The sequence below is a fragment of the Sphaeramia orbicularis genome, chromosome 20 (assembly GCF_902148855.1).
Source record: "Sphaeramia orbicularis chromosome 20, fSphaOr1.1, whole genome shotgun sequence".
Classification (NCBI taxonomy): domain Eukaryota; kingdom Metazoa; phylum Chordata; class Actinopteri; order Kurtiformes; family Apogonidae; genus Sphaeramia; species Sphaeramia orbicularis.
Window position 1 is genome coordinate 46516284 of NC_043976.1, and position 24157 is coordinate 46540440.

A 24157-nucleotide genomic window follows, 5' to 3' on the forward strand; every position below is an offset into this window, starting at 1 on the left:
ATTGGTCTGCATGTGGAACCTGAACCAAAAGGATTTGTTCAGCCTGGACTGTTCAGGGTCAGTTTTGCACTGTCATCCTGCAGGGCCGCAGTGGAACCTTTGGTGGGGGGGGGGGGGGGGGGGGGGGGGGGGGTGCTGTTTGACACCTGTGGATTAAAGGATACAAGTAAATCTGTTGGAAAAGGTGTGAGACTTGTGTTTTATATTTGGTGTAGGATGTGGTTTACTCATTAGAGGGCATGCACATACGTCACTTTCTCCCCAGGCCACGCCCCCAGGCCACGCCCCTCTCAGTCAGACTGAGCGGTAAAAACAAAGCGGCTCAACATGGTGGAGTATAGCAGTAACTCCAGCCAGAGCAGAAAACTGTGGAATATCAGATGGAATTACAGACAACTGGACTGGACATGGATCCATCCAAGCTACCAAACAACCAGTGTTCTACCAACACTGATCTGGGACAGAAATCACTATCCTGACATTACATGAAACCTGAGTTCAACGCCGGGAAAATCCCCAATGCAAAGGCTGAAAGCATCCAACAGACCCAGAGTTGTGTCCATCCTGGTCCTGGTTCATTAGAGGATTCCAGCTGGTGAGTGCTTTCATTCAACATACTGTTGTTTTGGAGGTTTTGTGTCAGTGCAGACGGAGTTTGTTGGCGGTGATTTGGGCGGTAAAGGCCCAGCAGTAGTGCTCACAGTTCACTACTGATTTACTGGAGTTGAACCCTTAGTACTGACCCAAGTGAGTGGATGATCTACTGGTACTGTGGAGATTTAAGGAGAGTTCACATCAAATACTGGATCCAACACAGAACCAACAGCTGTGTGCTACAGTAGCCCCTGATCTGGAAAACTAGGTTAGCCTCAGTTTAAGCTAGTTTACAAATCATGTAGAGCACAAGGTTCACAATCACACAACTGAAGACACAAACGATTCAGTTCTGAAATCTAGAACTAAATGACAGATGCTAACATGAAGAGCTTTACTAAGAAGGAACGTTAGCCAAAACCAGATGGAATTTAGGGGATGAGTTTACACCAGAACACAGCACAAATGAACGTTAGCTGACACAGATCCAGGTTTGGTTGTCTGGATTCCAGTTCTTTCTCTGAATGTCAGCGATCCATCTGCTTCTTCTGTCTGTGGCTTTAGGTCTCCGCTAAAACCAGAGCTCCCAGTGCTTTGAAACCTGTTTGTGCGATCAATGGCACAACAGCTCTGACCCATTTTTAGATTGTTCTAAAGTTTTCACAGTGTTCAAGACAAAGCTGTCACTCATCTGCCTCTGTCTGACACTCAGTGGGCGGAACCACAGTGACTTCCACTAGTGCTGACGTCACCTGCAGACCCTCTATAGCGCCACCTACAAACACAAACCCCTGAACCCTACACACAAGTCCAACCTCTGGGTTTGGGCCCATTTTTTACTTTTCCAGATGTTCTGACTCTAACTATGGAATGAATCCTAGTTCAGGTTGGGTCCATTTCTTCTAAAATGGTCTAAACTGTGATTTTGACTCCAACACTGAGTCTGTTTCCGTGAAACTTTATCCAGTAACTGTTCTAATCAGATAATTGTAAGAATCAGATGGGATGCGTTTACATGTTCAGTTCAGATCACATTTTATTTACAAATAATTTAAAAATACGTATGCAACTTGTATTCATGATTTACAGCAAGATATGATTATGTAAAAGGAAACCCCAGAAGTTCTCCTCCACAGGTGTTTGTGTCAGACTGCAGTGGAAGCTCCTCTTCTCCTAAAATGACTCCCATTAAATGCTCAAATCTGTTCAGTTGTTTTCATTTCATTGACTCCAAATGTGTTGGAACACGTTCATCTCTCAGACCAGTTGGTTCAGAATCAGTTTGATCCCAGATCAGTGGACTGGATGTTGTTCACTTCTCCTCCATTCCCGTGTCTGTGTTTTCTCATTCCATCTCTGCTCAGTGCGTTTGTCTGTAGACTGTGGTTTTAAATCCTATTTTTACTCCTGACTCCATTTTAACATCACAAATTTCTGGTGACCCCAGACATTCAAAATGGAGACTTTTTTTTTTTGCTAAAATTATTATTATTTTTTTGATCCTGTAATAGTTTGCTATACTATGTTGCAAATAAACATTAATTTTAAACACATTTAGTCTATATAATGTGTATTATTGTGGACAGAGGCAGTAAATCCAGATGTAGATTACTGGTCAGAATATGTCCAGTCAGTCCAGCTGTGATTTACAAGGAGGACGATTAATACTGAACAAACAAGAACTGAAACTATGAATTATGAAAGAGCTGCAGCATCTGAAACTGACCACAGTGAACATGTGACACAAACAGAACCACAGTGCTGCAGTTTCACAACCACAGTTTGTCATGTCTTTTATGTTTGTGATTGTTTTTCTCAACTCACCATATATTCTATATTAGTAATTTTTTTTTTTATCAATTACTAGAAATTCCAGGCGACCCCATGTGGGGTCCCGACCCCAAGGTTGAAAACCACTGCCGTAGACGCTCAGCGTCCATGCACTTCAGTGGGACTGAGTGGAACTGCTTTTTTCATTGACTCTAAACTGGACGCTAATTGGAGAAATGACACCATGTTGTCCCGCCCCCGGACGCTCGGCGTCTGTGGGGGTGAATGGAGCTGTGGGCGGAGCTTGGCCGGGCCGGACGCTGAGCTTCCGCGTGCTGATTGGAGGATCGGTCCAAAGGCTGAATCCTGTTTGATTGACAGCTGTTTTCAGATCTGCTCCTTCACTGACACAGTTCAGTTTAATACCGTCACACATTCTGCTGTGAAATCACAGAAACCAGATGAACTGTTCATTTACTGCATTGTTTGTTTCCAGTGTAAAACTCCAAGACCACGTTCATCTGCATCTTCATGACGACCGTCTACTCCCTGTTTACGACCTGTTGAAGACGAGACAGAGCGTCAGACACCACCTCTACAGCATCAGAAGGTTTGGTCAGATCACACTAAACCACCTTTAACACCAGAGTCTCAGAGTTAATGCTGACGAACAGACTGAACCATCGTAAATGTGTCAACGTGAACGGAACCGTTCATCAAACAACAAAGCATGGTTTTAGAATTCAGACCAGTTCTGTAGAATTATTCTCATGTTGTTTGCGGTTCACCAGTGTTATTCCCACATTCTCCAGATGAAATCTCTTTTCCACCGTTCATTTTGTCTGATTATTGAAGCAGACGTAGACCCTCTGGTTTTTTGCAGCTACCAGAGATGAGATGCAGCAGATTAGTCCTAATCTGTGTCCTCTGGTTCAAACCAGTACATGTACCATTAGACCATCAGCCTGGTGGTGTTCTGGACCTGAGCGCTGTGTTAAAGCAGATCTGCAGTTGGGTCTGGAGCATCTCCAATGGCAGCTCACTGTTCCTAATGCATGCTATGTGCTAATGCTAATGCTAGGTGCTGTGCTTCAGTCTGAGCTGGGTTCTACACCATCACATACCTGAGGATGTGCAGTCCACAGTATGGACTCAGTCCAGCAGACAGGAACTCTAACGCTGAGTCATGAATGCAGGGGTTTGACCTCAGGTCCAGAAGTCTGAGATGGAAAGGATTAGACTGCAGAGCAGAGGCCAGAGAAGAACAGCCTGTGTCTGTGATGGAACAGTGGTTCAGCCTGAAACAAGACAAAGAGTAACACAACTGAAACAAGACAAAGAGTAACACAACTGAAACAAAGTAAAGAGTAACACAACTGAAACAAGACAAAGAGTAACACAACTGAAACAAAGTAAAGAGTAACAACTGAAACAAAGTAAAGAGTAACACAACTGAAACAAGACAAAGAGTAACACAACTGAAACAAAGTAAAGAGTAACACAACTGAAACAAAGTAAAGAGTAACACAACTGAAACAAAGTAAAGAGTAACACAACTGAAACAACGTAAAGAGTAACACAACTGAAACAAAGTAAAGAGTAACACAACTGAAACAAAGTAAAGAGTAACAACTGAAACAAAGTAAAGAGTAACACAACTGAAACAAGACAAAGAGTAACACAACTGAAACAAAGTAAAGAGTAACACAACTGAAACAAAGTAAAGAGTAACACAACTGAAACAAAGTAAAGAGTAACACAACTGAAACAACGTAAAGAGTAACACAACTGAAACAAAGTAAAGAGTAACACAACTGAAACAAAGAAAAGAGTAACACAACTGAAACAAAGTAAAGAGTAACACAACTGAAACAACGTAAAGAGTAACACAACTGAAACAAAGTAAAGAGTAACACAACTGAAACAAAGTAAAGAGTAACACAACTGAAACAAGACAAAGAGTAACACAACTGAAACAAAGTAAAGAGTAACACAACTGAAACAAAGTAAAGAGTAACACAACTGAAACAAAGTAAAGAGTAACACAACTGAAACAAGACAAAGAGTAACACAACTGAAACAAAGTAAAGAGTAACACAACTGAAACAAAGTAAAGAGTAACACAACTGAAACAAAGTAAAGAGTAACACAACTGAAACAAAGAAAAGAGTAACACAACTGAAACAACGTAAAGAGTAACACAACTGAAACAAAGTAAAGAGTAACACAACTGAAACAAAGTAAAGAGTAACACAACTGAAACAAAGTAAAGAGTAACACAACTGAAACAAAGAAAAGAGTAACACAACTGAAACAAAGTAAAGAGTAACACAACTGAAACAAAGAAAAGAGTAACACAACTGAAACAAAGTAAAGAGTAACACAACTGAAACAAAGTAAAGAGTAACACAACTGAAACAAAGTAAAGAGTAACACAACTGAAACAAAGTAAAGAGTAACACAACTGAAACAACGTAAAGAGTAACACAACTGAAACAACGGTAAAGAGTAACACAACTGAAACAAAGTAAAGAGTAACACAACTGAAACAAAGAAAAGAGTAACACAACTGAAACAAAGTAAAGAGTAACACAACTGAAACAAAGAAAAGAGTAACACAACTGAAACAAAGTAAAGAGTAACACAACTGAAACAAAGAAAAGAGTAACAGAACTGAAACAAAGTAAAGAGTAACACAACCGAAACAAAGAAAAGAGTAACACAACTGAAACAAAGTAAAGAGTAACACAACCGAAACAAAGAAAAGAGTAACACAACTGAAACAAAGTAAAGAGTAACACAACTGAAACAAAGTAAAGAGTAACACAACTGAAACAAAGAAAAGAGTAACACAACTGAAACAACGTAAAGAGTAACACAACTGAAACAAAGTAAAGAGTAACACAACTGAAACAAAGTAAAGAGTAACACAACCGAAACAAAGTAAAGAGTAACACAACTGAAACAAAGTAAAGACTAACACAACCGAAACAAAGTAAAGAGTAACACAACTGAAACAAAGTAAAGAGTAACACAACCGAAACAAAGTAAAGAGTAACACAACTGAAACAAAGTAAAGAGTAACACAACTGAAACAACGTAAAGAGTAACACAACTGAAACAAAGTAAAGAGTAACACAACTGAAACAAAGAAAAGAGTAACACAACTGAAACAAAGTAAAGAGTAACACAACTGAAACAACGTAAAGAGTAACACAACTCAAACAAAGTAAAGAGTAACACAACTGAAACAAAGTAAAGAGTAACACAACTGAAACAAGACAAAGAGTAACACAACTGAAACAAAGTAAAGAGTAACACAACTGAAACAAAGTAAAGAGTAACACAACTGAAACAAAGTAAAGAGTAACACAACTGAAACAAGACAAAGAGTAACACAACTGAAACAAAGTAAAGAGTAACACAACTGAAACAAAGTAAAGAGTAACACAACTGAAACAACGTAAAGAGTAACACAACTGAAACAACGTAAAGAGTAACACAACTGAAACAAAGTAAAGAGTAACACAACTGAAACAAAGTAAAGAGTAACACAACTGAAACAAAGAAAAGAGTAACACAACTGAAACAAAGTAAAGAGTAACACAACTGAAACAAAGAAAAGAGTAACACAACTGAAACAAAGTAAAGAGTAACACAACTGAAACAAAGAAAAGAGTAACACAACTGAAACAAAGTAAAGAGTAACACAACTGAAACCAAGTAAAGAGTAACACAACTGAAACAAAGTAAAGAGTAACACAACTGAAACAAAGAAAAGAGTAACACAACTGAAACAAAGAAAAGAGTAACACAACCGAAACAAAGTAAAGAGTAACACAACTGAAACAAAGAAAAGAGTAACACAACTGAAACAAAGAAAAGAGTAACACAACTGAAACAAAGTAAAGAGTAACACAACTGAAACAACGTAAAGAGTAACACAACTGAAACAAAGTAAAGAGTAACACAACTGAAACAAAGTAAAGAGTAACACAACCGAAACAAAGTAAAGAGTAACACAACTGAAACAAAGTAAAGAGTAACACAACCGAAACAAAGAAAAGAGTAACACAACTGAAACAAAGTAAAGAGTAACACAACTGAAACAAAGAAAAGAGTAACACAACTGAAACAAAGTAAAGAGTAACACAACTGAAACAAAGTAAAGAGTAACACAACTGAAACAAAGAAAAGAGTAACACAACTGAAACAACGTAAAGAGTAACACAACTGAAACAAAGTAAAGAGTAACACAACTGAAACAAAGTAAAGAGTAACACAACCGAAACAAAGTAAAGAGTAACACAACTGAAACAAAGTAAAGACTAACACAACTGAAACAAAGTAAAGAGTAACACAACTGAAACAAAGTAAAGAGTAACACAACTGAAACAAAGTAAAGAGTAACACAACTGAAACAAGACAAAGAGTAACACAACTGAAACAAAGTAAAGAGTAACACAACTGAAACAAAGTAAAGAGTAACACAACTGAAACAACGTAAAGAGTAACACAACTGAAACAAAGTAAAGAGTAACACAACTGAAACAAAGTAAAGAGTAACACAACTGAAACAAAGTAAAGAGTAACACAACTGAAACAAAGAAAAGAGTAACACAACTCAAACAAAGTAAAGAGTAACACAACTGAAACAACGTAAAGAGTAACACAACTCAAACAAAGTAAAGAGTAACACAACTGAAACAAAGTAAAGAGTAACACAACTGAAACAAGACAAAGAGTAACACAACTGAAACAAAGTAAAGAGTAACACAGCTGAAACAAAGTAAAGAGTAACACAACTGAAACAAAGTAAAGAGTAACACAACTGAAACAAGACAAAGAGTAACACAACTGAAACAAAGTAAAGAGTAACACAACTGAAACAAAGTAAAGAGTAACACAACTGAAACAACGTAAAGAGTAACACAACTGAAACAACGTAAAGAGTAACACAACTGAAACAAAGTAAAGAGTAACACAACTGAAACAAAGTAAAGAGTAACACAACTGAAACAAAGAAAAGAGTAACACAACTGAAACAAAGTAAAGAGTAACACAACTGAAACAAAGAAAAGAGTAACACAACTGAAACAAAGTAAAGAGTAACACAACTGAAACAAAGAAAAGAGTAACACAACTGAAACAAAGTAAAGAGTAACACAACTGAAACAAAGAAAAGAGTAACACAACCGAAACAAAGTAAAGAGTAACACAACTGAAACAAAGTAAAGACTAACACAACTGAAACAAAGTAAAGAGTAACAACTGAAACAAAGTAAAGAGTAACACAACTGAAACAAAGTAAAGAGTAACACAACTGAAACAAAGTAAAGAGTAACACAACTGAAACAAAGAAAAGAGTAACACAACTGAAACAAAGAAAAGAGTAACACAACTGAAACAACGTAAAGAGTAACACAACTGAAACAAAGAAAAGAGTAACACAACTGAAACAAAGAAAAGAGTAACACAACTGAAACAACGTAAAGAGTAACACAACTGAAACAAAGTAAAGAGTAACACAACTGAAACAAAGAAAAGAGTAACACAACTGAAACAAAGAAAAGAGTAACACAACTGAAACAACGTAAAGAGTAACACAACTGAAACAAAGTAAAGAGTAACAACTGAAACAAAGTAAAGAGTAACACAACTGAAACAAAGTAAAGAGTAACACAACTGAAACAAAGTAAAGAGTAACACAACCGAAACAAAGAAAAGAGTAACACAACTGAAACAAAGAAAAGAGTAACACAACTGAAACAACGTAAAGAGTAACACAACTGAAACAAAGTAAAGAGTAACACAACTGAAACAAAGAAAAGAGTAACACAACTGAAACAAAGTAAAGAGTAACACAACTGAAACAAAGTAAAGAGTAACACAACTGAAACAAAGTAAAGAGTAACACAACTGAAACAAAGTAAAGAGTAACACAACTGAAACAAAGTAAAGAGTAACACAACTGAAACAAAGTAAAGAGTAACACAACTGAAACAAAGAAAAGAGTAACACAACTGAAACAAAGAAAGAGTAACACAACTGAAACAACGTAAAGAGTAACACAACTGAAACAAAGTAAAGAGTAACACAACTGAAACAAAGAAAAGAGTAACACAACTGAAACAACGTAAAGAGTAACACAACCGAAACAAAGTAAAGAGTAACACAACTGAAACAAAGTAAAGAGTAACACAACTGAAACAAAGTAAAGAGTAACACAACTGAAACAAAGTAAAGAGTAACACAACTGAAACAAGACAAAGAGTAACACAACTGAAACAAAGTAAAGAGTAACACAACTGAAACAAAGTAAAGAGTAACACAACTGAAACAACGTAAAGAGTAACACAACTGAAACAAAGTAAAGAGTAACACAACTGAAACAAAGTAAAGAGTAACACAACTGAAACAACGTAAAGAGTAACACAACTGAAACAAAGTAAAGAGTAACACAACTGAAACAAAGAAAAGAGTAACACAACTGAAACAAAGTAAAGAGTAACACAACTGAAACAACGTAAAGAGTAACACAACTCAAACAAAGTAAAGAGTAACACAACTGAAACAAGACAAAGAGTAACACAACTGAAACAAAGTAAAGAGTAACACAGCTGAAACAAAGTAAAGAGTAACACAACTGAAACAAAGTAAAGAGTAACACAACTGAAACAAGACAAAGAGTAACACAACTGAAACAAAGTAAAGAGTAACACAACTGAAACAAAGTAAAGAGTAACACAACTGAAACAAAGTAAAGAGTAACACAACTGAAACAACGTAAAGAGTAACACAACTGAAACAACGTAAAGAGTAACACAACTGAAACAAAGTAAAGAGTAACACAACTGAAACAAAGTAAAGAGTAACACAACTGAAACAAAGAAAAGAGTAACACAACTGAAACAAAGTAAAGAGTAACACAACTGAAACAAAGAAAAGAGTAACACAACTGAAACAAAGTAAAGAGTAACACAACTGAAACAAAGAAAAGAGTAACACAACTGAAACAAAGTAAAGAGTAACACAACTGAAACAAAGAAAAGAGTAACACAACTGAAACAAAGTAAAGAGTAACACAACTGAAACAAAGAAAAGAGTAACACAACCGAAACAAAGTAAAGAGTAACACAACTGAAACAAAGTAAAGACTAACACAACTGAAACAAAGTAAAGAGTAACAACTGAAACAAAGTAAAGAGTAACACAACTGAAACAAAGTAAAGAGTAACACAACTGAAACAAAGTAAAGAGTAACACAACTGAAACAAAGAAAAGAGTAACACAACTGAAACAACGTAAAGAGTAACACAACTGAAACAAAGAAAAGAGTAACACAACTGAAACAAAGAAAAGAGTAACACAACTGAAACAACGTAAAGAGTAACACAACTGAAACAAAGAAAAGAGTAACACAACTGAAACAAAGAAAAGAGTAACACAACTGAAACAACGTAAAGAGTAACACAACTGAAACAAAGTAAAGAGTAACACAACTGAAACAAAGTAAAGAGTAACACAACTGAAACAAAGAAAAGAGTAACACAACTGAAACAAAGAAAAGAGTAACACAACTGAAACAACGTAAAGAGTAACACAACTGAAACAAAGTAAAGAGTAACAACTGAAACAAAGTAAAGAGTAACACAACTGAAACAAAGTAAAGAGTAACACAACTGAAACAAAGTAAAGAGTAACACAACCGAAACAAAGAAAAGAGTAACACAACTGAAACAAAGAAAAGAGTAACACAACTGAAACAACGTAAAGAGTAACACAACTGAAACAAAGTAAAGAGTAACACAACTGAAACAAAGAAAAGAGTAACACAACTGAAACAAAGTAAAGAGTAACACAACTGAAACAAAGTAAAGAGTAACACAACTGAAACAAAGAAAAGAGTAACACAACTGAAACAAAGTAAAGAGTAACACAACTGAAACAAAGTAAAGAGTAACACAACTGAAACAAAGAAAAGAGTAACACAACTGAAACAAAGAAAAGAGTAACACAACTGAAACAAAGTAAAGAGTAACACAACCGAAACAAAGAAAAGAGTAACACAACTGAAACAAAGTAAAGAGTAACACAACTGAAACAAAGTAAAGAGTAACACAACTGAAACAAAGTAAAGAGTAACACAACTGAAACAAAGTAAAGAGTAACACAACTGAAACAAAGTAAAGAGTAACACAACTGAAACAAAGTAAAGAGTAACACAACTGAAACAAAGAAAAGAGTAACACAACTGAAACAAAGTAAAGAGTAACACAACTGAAACAAAGTAAAGAGTAACACAACTGAAACAAAGAAAAGAGTAACACAACTGAAACAAAGTAAAGAGTAACACAACTGAAACAAAGTAAAGAGTAACACAACTGAAACAAAGAAAAGAGTAACACAACTGAAACAAAGAAAAGAGTAACACAACTGAAACAAAGTAAAGAGTAACACAACCGAAACAAAGAAAAGAGTAACACAACTGAAACAAAGAAAAGAGTAACACAACTGAAACAACGTAAAGAGTAACACAACTGAAACAAAGTAAAGAGTAACACAACTGAAACAAAGAAAAGAGTAACACAACTGAAACAAAGTAAAGAGTAACACAACTGAAACAAAGTAAAGAGTAACACAACTGAAACAAAGAAAAGAGTAACACAACTGAAACAAAGTAAAGAGTAACACAACTGAAACAAAGTAAAGAGTAACACAACTGAACAAAGAAAAGAGTAACACAACTGAAACAAAGTAAAGAGTAACACAACTGAAACAAAGTAAAGAGTAACACAACTGAACAACGTAAGAGTACACAACCGAAACAAAGTAAAGAGTAACACAACCGAAACAAAGAAAAGAGTAACACAACTGAAACAAAGAAAAGAGTAACACAACTGAAACAACGTAAAGAGTAACACAACTGAAACAAAGTAAAGAGTAACACAACTGAAACAAAGAAAAGAGTAACACAACTGAAACAAAGTAAAGAGTAACACAACTGAAACAAAGAAAAGAGTAACACAACTGAAACAAAGAAAAGAGTAACACAACTGAAACAAAGTAAGAGTAACACAACTGAAACAAAGTAAAGAGTAACACAACTGAAACAAAGAAAAGAGTAACACAACTGAAACAAAGTAAAGAGTAACACAACTGAAACAAAGAAAGAGTAACACAACTGAAACAACGTAAAGAGTAACACAACTGAAACAAAGAAAAGAGTAACACAACTGAAACAAAGAAAAGAGTAACACAACTGAAACAAAGTAAAGAGTAACACAACTGAAACAAAGAAAAGAGTAACACAACTGAAACAAAGAAAAGAGTAACACAACTGAAACAACGTAAAGAGTAACACAACTGAAACAAAGTAAAGAGTAACACAACTGAAACAAAGTAAAGAGTAACACAACTGAAACAAAGTAAAGAGTAACACAACTGAAAACAGCGCAGCTCAGTAAGTCCAGTTTCATGTATGAATTCAGTTCAGCTCAGTTTTCTTTCTACAGCTCCAATCATTAAACCATTTAATTTCCACCACAGCATTTGTTTTTATAAATATAAATTTCTTAATTGTAATAATTTTGTGAATTTTAAGAATGTGTGCCTGATATTTAAAGTCTTACATGGACTGGCCCCTCCTCCTTTGACAGATTTGATCAAATCCCGCTCTGTTAGTGGGAGGGGCCATTGCTCTGTCAGTGGGAGGGGCCACGCAGGTGCACTACTATTGGACAAATTACACTGTCAGTCACTGGAACTGAGTATTAGAACAGTTTACCTCAACAGAACAGACTCAGTCATACGCCTCCTTTAAATTAAAACTGAAACATTGGATGAAGGCAAACCAAACCTGGTTCCATCAGTAGATGGTCCTCACTGTTGTTCTGTGTGTTTTTAGGATGTTTTGTCTTTTTGTCCACTGTCTTTCCTGTCACCTGCCTAAAGACTACAGATGGAAATGACACTGCTGCTACAATCTGACAGATTTACAGCTGACACTGTTGGAGATGTTCAGTAATATGCACTGTTCCTAATAAATCAGTCAATCAATCATGATAACCTCAAGGCCTTAAAAACCTAGAACAGAACACACCCAACACATCCTCCATGAACCAGCTCAAATACATCAGTAAATGTCAGATCATGTACCTGATGGTTTCCAGTCTGCACTGAGGCATTTTCATTCCAGTACACAGTTGTTGAACTCCTGAATCCTGCAGTTTGTTCTCACTCAGGTCTAACTCTGTCAGATGGATGGGGTTGGACTGCAGAGCTGAGGCCAAAGACGAACAGCTGATGTGTGTTAGTTTACAGCAGCTGAGTCTGGAATGAATGAAGAAGGACTGAATTAGAAACAGACGAACAGACGAACAGCTGCATACGACGTATGAGTGCTGTCGACAAGAGCAGCGTAAACCAGTGGTTTTGGCTCATGACCCCACACTGTAAAAAAAAAAAAAAACCTGTAAAAAAACAATATTATTCCAGCAGTGGGGGCGCCAAAAAATACTGTAAAATAACAGAAAATAACCATCTCATAAAAATACGGTAATTTTCCATAATTCAAATACAGTTTTTTGCCCTAACTTTACATGAGATTTTACTTTTTTTTTTTTGACTTTTTAATATTTAATAAAGAATATTTACATGTATTAAAACAATCCAATTCCCTATAAATATATATATATATATATAAATCATTTTCAGTCAGACTCAGTTGTCCAATCCACTGATAAAAACTGTATTTGGACAGTTTATCAGTGCTTATACATGTTATACATTCACAAAAATACATTTATTCAACATTTTTGTTGTGAAACCTCCTGTAATTACACAAGATATTTGTCAATGAACAAACAAGTCTGGTTCAACTGACAGAACTAATACTTCTGTTACCGTTAACTGTCAGTAATTTTATCTGGTTTTATTTATTTTTTTTACAGTATTAAACTTTAAATTAACAGTTTAATCTCATAAATAGAAAAGAAATATTTGTGAAATTATGATACATTTGCAAATGTATTTGAACTGTATTTTTCTGTGAAAAAGAAAAAAATTCTTTTAAAAAAATGTAAAGTTTTTGGTTATTCACAGTTCCAGTTTTTTCCTGTTCTTTTCCATTTGACATGTAAAATCACAGTCTGTTCTTGTCATTTCATTGATATTTTCCTGTATCTGAAAAATACAAGAAAAATCTGTAAAATAAACAGTGAAAATTCAGTTAAATTACAGATTTTTTTTTACAGTGTAGTTTTTATTTATTTCAGTTAACGAAAATGTTTTTACAATTCTAGTTTTGGTCATTTCGTTAGTTTTCGTTAACGATAATAACCTTGGTTCATATTCACTGTCTATGCCAATTAGATTTCCTAGATTAATCACCAAACAAGGTGGCAGTCAACATAAGCTGTATGTCTCATATCTGACAGAAATGTTAGAATGAGTCGGGTTTTGACTCATCAGTGGTTCTCCTGCAGATGTGGTGTGGACAGCTGTGGAAAATAACATCCTGAGTCCACTTTGAGTGGAAAAAAGACAGTATATTAATATGTGGTCTGAAGGCAGCATACACCATTGACTATCGCACTATAATAACTACACTGTAAAAAAAAAATCTGTAATTTCTGGCACAAAATTGTCCACATCCACTGTGGAATGTGGACTCTGTGGACATTTACATTTAACATTGAAATTCCCATTTACCACACATTTAAAATTAGAACTCAACTAATATTGACGTGAATTGAATCTAATTTGACAAACACATGACTGGTACCAAGCTTCAACTTTTTCTGCTGTACACTGTAAAAAAAATCTGTAATTTAACAGAATTTTCACTGTTTATTTGACAGATTTTTCCTGTATTTTTCAGATACAGGAAAATATCAATGAAACAACAAAAACAGACTGTGATTTTACATGTCAAATGTAAAAGAACAGGAAAAAACTGTAACTGTGAATAACCAAAAAATTTCCGTTTTTTTAAAAGAATTTTTTTCTTCTTTCACAGAAAAATACAGTTAAAATACATTTGCAAATGTATCATAATTTCACAAATATTTCTTTTCTATTTATGAGATTAAACTGTTAATTTAAAGTTTAATACTGCAAAAAAAATAAGAAATCCAGATAAAATTACTGACAATTAACAGTAACAGAAGTATTAGTTCTGTCAGTTGAACCAGACTTGTTTGTTAATTGACAAATATCTTGTGTAATTACAGGAGGATTCACAACAAAACTGTTGAATAAATGTATTTTTGTGAATGTATAACATGTATAAGCACTGATAAACTGTCCAAATACAGTTTTTATCAGTGGATTGGACAACTGAGTCTCACTGAAAATTATTTATATGTATATTTATAGGGAATTGGATTGTTTTAATACATGTAAATATTCTTTATTAAACATTAAAAAGTCAAAAAAATATGTAAAATCTAATGTAAAATTAGAGCAAAAAACTGTATTTTAATTATGGAAAATTACCGTATTTTTATGTGATGGTTATTTTCTGTTATTTCACTGTATTTTTTGGGCACCCCTGCTGCCGGAATATTACCAGTTTTATGTCTTGTTTTTTTTGTTTTTTTTCCAGTGTGAAGCTTTTGTATTTTTAATAACAGGATCTGGACATGGGGGTCAGGGTTTGGTCTGTGGACTCACTTCAGAGTCTGCAGTTTACAGTGTGGATTCTGCAGAAAAACACACAGATGAGTCACTCCTAAATCCTGCAGATCATTTTCACTGAGGTCCAGTTCTACGAGATGAGAAGGATTAGACTGAAGAGCTGAAACCAGAGTGGAACAGCTGATCTGAGACAGTCTGCACAGACGCAACCTAGAAGAAACACACAGCAACGAGTTAGAATTAGAAAGAAAGTCCTGTTACTGCCTTCAAATGGCTATTACGATCTAACTGAATCTAATCTAATCTAATCTAATCTAATCTAATCCATAGTTTTGATTGTCTTTCTGAAAGTGTTGTAACTGTTTTGTAAACAGAGCTCATAAACTGACCTCAGAGTTTTCAGTCGACACAGTGGGTTTTCTAATCCAGAGGTCAGTAGTTCGACTCCCACATCTTGCAGTTTATTTTTACTTAAATCCAGTTCTTGTAGATGGGCAGGATTGGACTTCAGCACCATGGACAGAGAAGAACAGCTGATCTGAGACAAACTGCAGCATTCAAGTCTGGAAGGACAGCAACATATGAATGACAGGAATATTTATAAAACTGCACGGAATTATTTATGACCAATTAGCAAATAAAAGATCGATTAAGTACTGTTCCCAAAAGTGATTTTGAAGATTTTTTTTTTTTTGCGAATTCAACATTTTTTCCTTAATTCAAGCATTTTTTTTTTTTTTTTGCTTAATTCAACATTTTTTCCTTGATTCAAGCAATTTTGTTTTTTTGCTTCATTCAGTTCAAGACTGGAAGTTTTGTACTTTGCAAAAACATCCCAGGGGTCAGACTGGAACTTTTGGTGGACCACATTTGGCCCCCGGTCCACATGTTCGAGACCCCTGGACTAAGTCGTCTTCTTCTCGATCGCCCTAAATGGGGGAGGGCTTTAATGATGTCATTGATGCAGATGAGGAATAGTATAAGTATAGGGCTAAACACATCAAACAGCTTTTCATTAATTATATTTCAATATATATCAATTATCTACACTGTAAAAAAAAATCTGTAATTTAACAGAATTTTCACTGTTTATTTGACAGATTTTTCCTGTATTTTTCAGATACAGGAAAATATCAATGAAATGACAAAAACAGACTGTGATTTTACATGTCAAATGGAAAATAACACGAAAAAACTGTAACTGTGAATAACCATAAAATTTCTATTTTTAAAAGAAATTTTTTTCTTTTTTCACAGAAAAATACAGTTCAAATAAATTTGCAAATGTGTTGTAATTTCACAAGTATTTATTTTCTACTTATGAGATTAAACTGTTTATTTAATGTTTAATACTGTAAAAAAAACCCAAATAAAATAAAACCAGATAAAATTACTGACAGTTAACGGTAACAGAAGTATTAGTTCTGTCAGCTGAACCAGACTTGTTTGTTAATTGACAAATATCTTGTGTAATTACAGAAGGTTTCACAACAAAACTGTTGAATAAATGTATTTTTGTGAATGTATAACATGTATAAGCACTGATAAACTGTCCAAATACAGTTTTTATCAGTGGATTGGACAACTGAGTCTCACTGAAAATTATTTATATATATATTTATAGGGAATTGGATTATTTTAATACATGAAAATATTCTTTATTAAACATTAAAAAGTCAAAAAAAAATGCAAAATCTCATGTAAAGTTAGGACAAAAACTGTATTTTAATTATGGAAAATTACCGTATTTTTATGAGATGGTTACTTTCTGTTATTTAACAGTATTTTTTTGGCACCCCAGCTGCCGGAATAATACTGTTTTTCTTTTTACTGTTTCTTTTTTTTTTTTTTTCATAGTGTAACTTTACATTAACAGCAGGATTTACATTTAATGTCTATTATCACAATCTGACTGACAAAAAAAACTAATCAACAAATATGCAACACATTTTTGTACTCAGTTTACAGCCTGAGAATAAATATTTCAGCTCGTATGTTGCAGTCATAACTGTGTAAATACATTCAGTTTAACCTTCACATGCTGCAGATCAATAACACGCAGAAAGGTACAAGAAAAGTAAAGAACTGACCTCAGAGTCTTGAGTCGACACAGTGGATTCTGCAGTTCATCGCACAGTAACTTCACTCCAGAATCCTTCAGGTCTGGGTTTTCACTCAAATCCAGTTCTGTGAGGTGGGGGGGGCTGGACTTCAGAGCCGAGGCCAGAGCAGAACAGCTGATCTGCGACAAACCGCAGAACCGCAACCTGTCCATCAAACACATGGTAATGCTCGACTGGGGTGGACTTTTGGATTATTTCTGAACTTTAAATGATCTGTCAGTCTTTCTTCTCCTCCCTTTGTCTCTTTGCATGATGCCATTTCTGAAGTCCGCTTCAGTTTGTGTTTTATTTACGTCTAATGTTCGACAAAAACACGTGCTTTTCAAACACCAAACACAAACACACTGTCCCTGCATTCTGAACTTCCCGTCACCTGGATGTGATCGATTAAAACAAATACAAACTAGACCCACAGAGTTTTTAGCCCTATTCCAAACTACTGTAGATTATAAGTAAGTAAATATTATTTATACAGCATGTTTCACAGATAAAATCACAAAGCGCTTTACAGTTTAGAATAAGATAAATAAAATATACATAGGGATGAGAATCGATAAGAATTTAACGGAAGCATGGATGGACGGATGGATGGACGGATGGATGGTTTTCCTGACTTCATTATAACCTGAATAATCCAATAATTACATGAAACATTTGGAACTCTGACCTCAGAACTCTCAGTGCAGATTGCTGAATCTGTAGAACCTCACAGAGCTGCTCCACTCCTGAATCCTGCAGGAAGTTTTTGCTCAGCTCCAGCTCCTGTAGATGGACCGGGTTGGACTTCAGAGCTGATGCCAGGAAGCCACAACCATCACATGTGACCTGACAGTTCGTTAACCTGCAAAAACCACATAAATACACTGGAGGTCAAAATTAAAGAACAACTGACAATTTACTGTATTGTCCTGTTTTAAAATGATCCAAACACAAATAAAATAGCAGTATTTTAAGCAGATTTCATGAATTATATATATTCTGATGTACAGCATAAAAAACTTAGATAAGAAATTAAAAAAAAAACAAAACTGTGATCAAAATTAGAGACCGCTTTCAGAAACCTGTGTGAATCTGACACACGGGGCGAATTCCCTTCATTTTCTGACAAACACTATTGAACTGGCTTCCTGAACTTCCACTTTTCACTGACTTCACAAGAATGTGAGCCATCCTAAAGGGACTGAAACGATCCATGTATCATTCGTTCGTTTGTTTTTCAATTTAAAACCAAAAATCAAAACCCCCCCCCAAAAAAACACTTGTTTTTTTGTTTTTCAATTTAAAATCACAATGAAGAATGGATAATGGTTTGTTTTTCCACTTCCTGATTTTGTGCTCAAATGAAAAATGGAAAAAACGCATAACAACCTTTTCATCCGATTTTACTATTTTCAATATAGTTCAGCTGTCTGACCTGGAAGTAGTCGTTACTAGGGAAAAAATAAACAAACAGAATCCTGGTCAGCCTGGAGGAATATTTTGCTGTAATTAAGCAGCTGTTTGATACGTACGGAAGCGTACTGCATTCACACAAAAAAATTCATTTGGCTCTGTTTTTCTGAATTAATTAATTCAGAAAAACAGAGCCGAATTTACATTTTTTTCAGAAAACAGTATCTCGTTAATTCGGAAAATTGTTTATTTTTTTCCCTAGTAATGACTGCTTCTGGGTCAGAAAACTGAACTATATTGAAAATAGCAAAATCGGATGGAACGGTCATTATCTATTTTTTCCATTTTTCATTTGAGCACAAAATCGGGAAATGGAAAAACAAACTGTTATCTGTTTTTCATTGAGGTTTTGAAAATGAAAAACAAAAAAATGAGTGTTTTTTTAATTTTTGGTTTTAAATTGAAAAACAAATGAACGAATGATACACGGATTGGAAAGCTCCAGCAGCAGGTGTTCCTGTGAAGGCTGAAAGGAGGACCCTGTCAGCAAAAGCAAGAGAAGTTGGTTCTTCCAAATCTGTGATTTCCAGAATATTACCGTACTTTCCGGACTATAAGCCGCTACTTTTTTCTCCTTTTGAACCCTGCGGCTTATACAACGATGCAGCTCCAGTATAGATTATTACAGGCTAACGTCCTCCAGGGGGTGCTCTAACAGGAAGCACAAAAGTGAGACAGACAGGAGGAAGAAGTGATGAAGAGGAGAAGGTTTAAGCTGAACTTGGAACAATCATTTTGCACAAACCCTCATCATGGAAAACACAAAGAAATGCATATGACGCAGCTTTGAAGTTCAAACCAATCGATGTGTAATGGAAGTAAATCTGTCTCATCACATTTTGAATTATAAAAGCCACTGAATTTTTTTTACTGAAATTAAGTATCTGACTTTTTCGGTGTCACATGACCAACCTAATGTAACTTGGTTGGCTGGTGTTGTGGTTCGACTTGAATCATTGCTTATCCTTGCTGTCCCGGATGTGTGATCTGAATTTTTTTGCTTCTGAATTTTGTTATTTCTAAATTTATGAACATAGTAAAATTGAGAAACAAAAAAATCACATACTTAATTTCAGGGCAAAAAAAAAATTCAGTGCCAGATATTCAATGGCTTTTATAATTCAAAATCTGATGAGACAGATTAACTTCCATAATGTGTCTGTAAAGAAGGAAACAGAGCTGCAGCACTGAAGAGACAATGAGGGACAACGGAAGAGAGACTGAAAAGGTGTGACGGAGCCTTTGAGGATGTTCAGCTCCAACACTGAAGAAGACGACTGCAGTGGTTTAATGAGCAGAAGGAAGAGGAAGAGACAGATCAACGACTGTTCTGGGGTTTTGAACCAGCCTGTTCCTGACGTTTGACTGCCGTGGTACAGACACTGTTTGGAAAAAAGCAGTGAAGGGATGGAAATAAATATTTAAATCATCTGTCTGTTTACCATCTGTCTGTGGAAATATCTCATGTCACAACGTGGACACCTGTGGCTTATAGTCAGGTGGGACTTGTAGCCCAGAAAGTACGGTACATCTTTACTAAGTCACAAACTCATTCAAGTCCACCAGGAAGGCTGACCATCCACCAAAGACAAATGAAAGACTGGACAGGATAATATTTACAACTTCAATGAACAATCGGTTCAACGTCGCAGCTGGAATTACTCCACCACGACAAAATTCCTCAGATGCTCAGTTCGCTCCCAGCTCTGTCTGTAAACACATGGTTTGTTTGTGGTGGATGGAACTAAGAAACTGTTCACTGTAATGACAGACTGAGCTGAGGAATGACAGACAGACCAACAGATTCATGAAACTGAGGATATGACTGAGGACGGACAGATCTGAGGAAAAACTAGTCACGAAAGTCTCCCACACCTTTAAATATTGAGCAATGAATAAATCAAGTTATCCTGAATTGTTCTCTAATTTTGATCCCTCATGTATAATATCACCAGATCACTGGATCTGAATCAATCCATCTTAAAACTAATTTATGGAAACAGAATGTTGTACCTTAACTTCTCCAGTACACACTGTGGACTCTGCAGTCCAGTCGCCAGTATCTTTACTCCTGGATCTTTTAAGTGAGTGTTATAACTCAGGGTGAGTTCTGTCAGATGAGAAGGATCGGACTGCAGAGCTCTGAGCAGGACTTCACAGTGAACTTCTGTGAGTCCACATCCAGAAAGTCTACAAACCAAAGCAGAGCAGGAATAGAGAATTTAATATTCAACACAATGGCACTGATTGCACAAACTGTTAAATAATGTTACTACGTGTTAATATTTACATCAGTACTCACTGAGCCTTTCTGCAGTTCCTCACGGCTGGTATCAGTCTCCGTCGTCCTTTATCTGATGTGTTGTACTTCTTCAGATCCAACTCATCCAGAACCGCCTCTGACATCTGCAGCATGTAGGCCAGAGCTGAACACTGGATCTCAGACAGTTCCTTCTCTGATCTGTTCTCTGACTTCAGGAACTCTTGGATCTCCTGATGGACCGTTTGGTCGTTCATCTCCGTCAAACAGTGGAAGATGTTGATGCTTCTGTCAGGACAGATATCATCAGTGTTCATCTCCTTCAGGTTGTGTATGACTGTCTGTATTGTTTTTGGACTGATCTCTGTTGGACCCAGTAGATCTTCTAAAACTCTCTGGTTGGACTCCAGACAGAGGCCATGAAGGAAACGAATGAACAAGTCCGGGTGACCATTTTCACTGGACAGGGACGTTCCCATGGCTTTTTTCAAAAAGGCATCCAGTGTTGAATTACGGTCCCATTGTTCCAGAAACCCCTCCAGTACTTCATAGTTCCTGTTGGTGTAACAGTGGTAGATGTAGACTGCAGCCAGAAACTCCTGAATGCTCAGATGAACAAAGCTGTAGACTGTTTTCTGGAACATCACACTCTCTGTTTTGAAGATCTCTGTACAAACTCCAGAGTAAACCAAGGCCTCTGTGACGTCCAGACCACACTGCTCCAGGTCTTCGTCATAGAACATGATGTTTCCTTCCATCAGTTGTTCAAATGCCAATCTACCCAACTTCAGAAGAACTTCCCGGTCAGCGTCTGTCAGCTCCTCTGGTCCGGTCTCATGTCCTTTTTCATACTTCTCCTTCTTCCTCTTTGTCTGGACCATGATGAAGTGTGAGTACAGGTTGGTCAGGGTCTTGGGCAGATCTCCTCTCTGGTCTGAAGTCAACATGTGCTCCAGAACCATAGAACTGATCCAGCAGAAGAGTGGAATTTGACACATGTTGTGGAGTGTTTTGGAAGTCTTGATGTATGAGATGATAGTCTTGGACAGATCTTCATCAGTGGATCTCTTCTTGAAGTACTCCTCCTTCTGCTCATCAGTGGTGAATCCTCTGACTTCTGTTATCCTGTCCACACATGAAGGAGGGATCTGATTGGCTGCTGCAGGTCTGGAAGTTATCCAGATGAGAGCTGATGGAAGCAGGTTCCCCTTGATGAGGTTGGTCAACAGGACGTTGACTGGTTTCTTCTGTGTGACGTCTGAAACCACCTCAGAGTCGTTAAATTCCAGTGACAGTCTGCTTTCATCCAGGCCGTCGAAGATGAACAGAAGTTTGCAGACAGTGATCTGCTCTGCTGTGACCTTCTGTAATGTTGGATGGAAAACATGGAGCAGCGTCAGCAGACTGTACTGCTCATCTGAGACCAGGTTCAGCTCTCTGAAGGACAGCAGAACCACCAGACTGACGTCCTGGTTTTCTAAACCCTCGGCCCAGTCCAGAGTGAACTTCAGCACCGAGAAGGTTTTTCCAACTCCAGCCACGCCGTTGGTCAGAACCACTCTGGGTTTCTGCTGGCTTGGAGGGGCTTTGAAGATGTCCTGACACCTGATGGGTTTGCCGTGGATGATCTTCTCATAAACCGTCTCCAGCGTCCTCACCACATGTTGGGTATTAACGTCTTCACTCTGTCCCTCTGTGATGTAGAGCTCAGTGTAGATCTGGTTTAGACTGGTTCCACTTCCTGTTTCATCGGTTCCTTCAGCTACACGTTCACATCTGCTCCTCAGAATGAGCTTATGTTCTTCTAAAACCAGAAAATTAGGCATGAAACACAACCAGCTACAATGAATGTTTTACATTTTAACATGCTGTTCTTGTGTTTTTGTAAATAAACACTAGGGTGGTCCAACAATCCTGGTAAAAAATACAGTTTCAAATCACCTCCATTAGAACCCTGCATTAGGTTTAGGCATTCAAAAGATGATTTAGGAAAAAAATTGGAAGAAAAAGGAGATGTTTCAGAGGTTGCACAAGTTGCTGGAAGTTTCCTGTAAATGGACTAATTGTTCATTTTCAGCACAGACGAGCTGAGCTGTAAGAGAAGAGCAGAACTATCAGAACCAAGGTCTGAGGGATTCAGCTGGAAATATATGGATGAAGTAACTCCGCCCACATCTGTGGTACTGGAGTAAATATATGGATGAAGTAACTCCGCCCACATCTGTGGTACTGGAGTAAATATATGGATGAAGTAACTCCGCCCACATCTGTGGAACTGGAGTAAATATATGGATGAAGTAACTCCGCCCACATCTGTGGAACTGGAGTAAATATATGGATGAAGTAACTCCACCCACATCTGTGGAACTGGAGTAAATATATGGATGAAGTAACTCCGCCCACATCTGTGGAACTGGAGTAAATATATGGATGAAGTAACTCCACCCACATCTGTGGAACTGGAGTAAATATATGGATGAAGTAACTCCGCCCACATCTGTGGTACTGGAGTAAATATATGGATGAAGTAACTCCGCCCACATCTGTGGTACTGGAGTGTAGAACTGGTTGTGGTCCATTCTGTGACTCCAGAGTGACACCAGAGCAGAAGCAGCTGATGGTGGACACCATGATGTTAAATGCAGGTTCTTTGGTTCCTCTAAAGCGTTGGGATGTCCTTCATCCATCAGATTGTGAAGGGAAGCAGATCAGGGCTTTTGTCTCCACCAGCACCATGCGTTTGTTTGAACCTTTGGATCTGCCACAAACATTCTGAACAGTTCCTCCAGTAGACTGGGCTGATGATGCAGACTTTCAGAAGGAGGAGGAAACTGGGCATTCCACTAAAGCTGTCAGTGATGTCACTGACAGAGGGGCGGAGCTTATTCCAGTCTTCAACTGTAGCCGAACAACAAATGCAGATCACAAACAGTGCTGGCAACAAGTTGTCAAAGAACACAGGAACATTTTTGGTCATTTCAATAAACCAACAGTGGTTGTTGGACTTTCTAAGGAACATTTTTATGTGAGTGTCAGTTTGATTTGGAGAATGAAATACAAATTCTTCTAATCTGCCTTATGCCTTATTCATTTGGATAGTTCTGTTAGAGTATATACAGACATCTGCACCTGTCTGGGACACCTCTGAATATTAATGAATTTGCATCAAATTTGGGCCGAAGTAATTTGGCCAGATATGGAACCAAATGCAGGGTTCGAATCCAGAGAATCTGAAAAACGTTTTTTTGGACCACCCTAATAAACATATTATAAGGTTGTACAATATGAAAGACAGGTCTTTCTGTATTTGGATGATTAT

General features: G+C 36.6%; 1 protein-coding gene across 4 annotated transcripts in view; it reads right to left on the reverse strand.

Annotated features, from left to right (window-relative positions):
* Positions 1 to 2728: 2728 nt before the first annotated feature.
* LOC115411458 (NACHT, LRR and PYD domains-containing protein 12-like) overlaps positions 2729 to 24157 on the reverse strand; it is a 28564-nt gene continuing 7135 nt past the window's right edge. For 3 of the 4 annotated variants that reach the window (XM_030123587.1, XM_030123586.1, XM_030123590.1), the window contains 9 exons: positions 20881 to 22642; positions 20592 to 20768; positions 17794 to 17967; positions 17094 to 17270; positions 15393 to 15566; positions 15040 to 15213; positions 12523 to 12696; positions 3489 to 3662; positions 2729 to 2924 (listed from right to left, as the gene is read on the reverse strand). In XM_030123587.1, the coding sequence (XP_029979447.1) occupies positions 2918 to 2924; positions 3489 to 3662; positions 12523 to 12696; positions 15040 to 15213; positions 15393 to 15566; positions 17094 to 17270; positions 17794 to 17967; positions 20592 to 20768; positions 20881 to 22642 (2993 nt within the window). In that variant the 3' untranslated portion in view covers positions 2729 to 2917. The remainder of the gene's footprint in view (positions 2925 to 3488; positions 3663 to 12522; positions 12697 to 15039; positions 15214 to 15392; positions 15567 to 17093; positions 17271 to 17793; positions 17968 to 20591; positions 20769 to 20880; positions 22643 to 24157) is intronic. The other variant, XM_030123589.1, reaches the window with a different exon arrangement.